General features: G+C 53.2%; 1 protein-coding gene across 1 annotated transcript; it reads right to left on the bottom strand.

Annotated features, from left to right (window-relative positions):
• Nucleotides 1-279: 279 nt before the first annotated feature.
• LOC142078408 (lysozyme C, milk isozyme-like) lies at nucleotides 280-2,917 on the bottom strand. The gene is made up of 4 exons (XM_075140870.1): nucleotides 2,779-2,917; nucleotides 2,542-2,673; nucleotides 1,535-1,613; nucleotides 280-346 (listed from the first exon to the last, which is right to left on the bottom strand). The coding sequence occupies exons 1-4, from the start codon at nucleotides 2,915-2,917 to the stop codon at nucleotides 280-282; spliced, it is 417 nt and encodes a 138-aa protein (XP_074996971.1).
• Nucleotides 2,918-3,239: the final 322 nt, after the last annotated feature.

The raw sequence follows: 3,239 nt of genomic DNA, 5'->3' as shown, positions 1-3,239 counted from the left end.
CTGCCCCATTCCAGTTGCAGTTTCACCCAAACATGCAAAAAAAAATCCCTGGGGAAAATATTTTCGGTCTGGACCCTAAAACACATATGAAAATGGCAAGTCAAGTTTGTTATTTAAAAAAAAAACACATGCTGTGTTGTTAAAGTTATTTTATACCTTGTGGAATACACTGGGTTTGCAAATACTGAGAAGTGTTGTGCAGCAAGGGGGAAGCTCTGCCCTTGCAGGAGAGGAGAGGCAGCCCCCGGCAGCCGCAGCGGAGCTGAGCTGGGGACTTTCTCACAGGTCACATCCTTCCACCCATTCAGACAGGTCTCGTCCCTTGCAGAGCATTGCCCAGCCCTTCCTGAGGACAGAAGAAGCAGAGACACTATTTAGGTACTAGACTGATACCATTCATATCCAATAGAAGCAGGCTCTGTTTTCTGCAGGGTCCTTTCTATGAGGGACCTCCCATCACTAGCCCTGGAGAAGGACTTGCAGACCTTCCAACTCTGGCTGAGCATCTTGCATGGAGGAGAGCAGCCATCGCTGTCTCATGATGCCACCTGAGCTCTCTCTAAGTCCTGGCCAGGAACAACGAATTGCAATGGCAGGTCCTGCCACCTCCTGCCACCTCCTTATCTGGGACAGCGTGTTGAGTGTGCAGCAGAGTGTGCGACAGCAATGCTCACCACAGGGGCCCTGAGACCGTACGCTGCGTATGCCGCACAAATTACTTACCTCACCTCTACTCAGAAACGCTGCTGCTTTTGCGGTGAGCCAGGCTTCGCAGCAGCCCACCACAGGAAGCAAAAACGGCTAATGAGTCCAACTGCAATGGCGGGGAGGGGGCGGGGGGAATCTGAAGGCAGAGTCTTGTCCCTCAACTTGGAACATATTCAGAATTCAGTGGTTAATGCCACTATTTTTGAACAAAATGCCTTGGGACTTCAAACAACCACATATTTATGTGATCATTGGAATTGTCTTCTACCCCCACTTCTGTTTTCTCAGCCTGTTGGTTACTCTGCCTTTACAGGCTTCCTATGTTACAGCAGCCCGGAGTCCCAGGGATGGTTCGGGGCTGCACCAAGCAAGGGCTGTCATCTAGATTCATCAGGATATTTCAGTGATTAATGCTCTGAAATGATCTGGGAAGAATTGCTTCCATGCTAGGTGCTTCCAGCTAAGGTAAGAGACAGCAAAAAGTGGGGGGAAGGAGCTCTTCAAAGGACTTTGAAAGCATAAGACAGAAAGAAATCTTCAAGGGCTAACCTACTAGCTGATGGGCTGTTTACTGACCATCTGTTTTTCTGAAACATTTTTTTTTCTGCTCCTTCCTCCCTAGTCTCTCTTGTGAGATGCTTTGTGGAGACTGAAGCGGTGCAAGTTTGTCTTTCCATTCCCACTCATTTGCAAAGCCTTGAAGTTGTGGATCCTCCTCTTTGGTGTGGCTGTGCTGCCTTTGTGTGACAGTCGGGCAAAGGGCAGCCGTGCCCCTTCAGAAACATGCGCGAGCCCTGCCAAAGAAACCGACCCCGAAACCCCTTACCAGGCATCCATTCCTTGTGGGTTTCTCACAATTCTTTTGGCACAGATGATGTCATCAGTAATGTTACTCGATAGCAGATCTGCAGGGAGAGAAGCACAGCCCTGTGAGCTCGCTCAAGGGCAGAGACCAGCCTGGAGCAGGGCATGGCGAGGGCTGGGCACTCGAGCAGCCCTGCGAAGCGGTGCGGGGCCGGACGCTGCTCATCCTCCCCACTGCTGGGCTGCTACTCCAGGCAGGCACCCTCATCTGCTTCTGCATGGCCAGCAACAACCATAAATATATTTTTTTCCCCACAAACGCTGGCAGGCCTGCCTCTGTAATCACATGTGAGAGAGAGATGGAAGGAGGGGGAAAAATGGGAGCAGACCCGTCTATGCTTACAGTATTTCAATCCCTTCCTGCTTGTTCTACTGGGAAAAAAAAAAGCTATTAGGGAGCTTTTCTGCCTATTGGAAAATGAGGTTTTGGTCTGAACAGGTATGGGAGGTCCAGTCCCAGCCTCCCAGTATTTGAGTTTTGTCATATAGCAGGATGTCTGCTGGTCAGACACAGCAAAACCCTTCCCATGTCTGCTTAGGAGCTCCCCACTGGTGGTAAACGCAGAGCCAAGACCTGGATCTGCCTGGCAGTAATACAACCTTGGGTCGCTTTCCCAACTACTTACTCCACAAGTGGGGTGATGCATTTATCTCATTCAGCCCCACATCACAACCCACCCAACTCAGGACTGCCTATCTTCCACCCACTGTCAAAACACCCAGAGAGCCCTGGGGTCCCTAGTATCCCAGGAGAGGAAAGGGTGGATAGGGCCATTCATCACCCCCAGCTTCCTGCAGCCACAGGCATCTTGTTCCCCAGGCTGTGCCCAGCATGTCCCTGCAGCTCCATTTTGGCCACAGGGTGAAGTTGGGCAGAGCGGGAGGGCTTGGGCTGCTGCCTCCGCTCCTGGGGCTGGCTTTGGGGGAGCAGTGCCATGGTACCCCCGCAAGCCATCCTGCAGCGGTTACCCGAGGGGCTGCGGTCATTGGTGCACCACTGCTGGCTGCTAATCTGGAAGATGCTGTAGTTGGCACTGCTGTCCACTTTGATGCTCTGTGCTGCTGTGTTGAAGGTGGTCTTGTAAAAGGCCATGCAGAGCCCTGGGCAGGGGCAGAAGGCACTCAGGCAGCACCACAGCTGCTGTCCATGGGGACAGTGGGACCCAGGGAGGAAAGACTGTGGGGGGACAGGGGACTGAAACTCACAGGTGGCGAGGCTGTAGCCCCCATAGCCATCCAGCTCCTCTCCCTGGAGCAGGTGAGCCAGCTCGCCCTGGCTGAACACCTTGGCTTTGGTGACTGCGGTCAACAAGGCCAGCAGCAGCAGCAGCAGGGGAGACCCCATTCCTGCAGGGCTGCTGGTCCTCACGTACTGGGATCCCCAGAAGGAAAGGTGAAAACAAGGTGTGAGCAGGCAGTAAAGCACAGTTAGACATCCAAGGCCAGCTCCCCAGCAGGCAGTGACACGGCTAGCTCTGACGACCCCGGGCTGCTCACGCCTGCCGTTGGGGTGTGCACACCCGCACATGCAGGCATGCACGTACGCAGCGGCTGTGTCAGACAGCCTGGGCCACAAACAGGTTTTATCGGTGCAGACGTGGAAAATACAGAGCTTCAGACACTGCCACTTTGCAGTTTTCATATATTAGTGGTGAAAGGTCAGGTGT

The sequence above is a fragment of the Calonectris borealis genome, chromosome 2, assembly GCF_964195595.1.
Source record: "Calonectris borealis chromosome 2, bCalBor7.hap1.2, whole genome shotgun sequence".
NCBI lineage: Eukaryota > Metazoa > Chordata > Aves > Procellariiformes > Procellariidae > Calonectris > Calonectris borealis.
The sequence above is the reverse complement of the archived record's forward strand: the minus strand, read 5'-3'. Positions and strand labels throughout refer to the sequence as shown.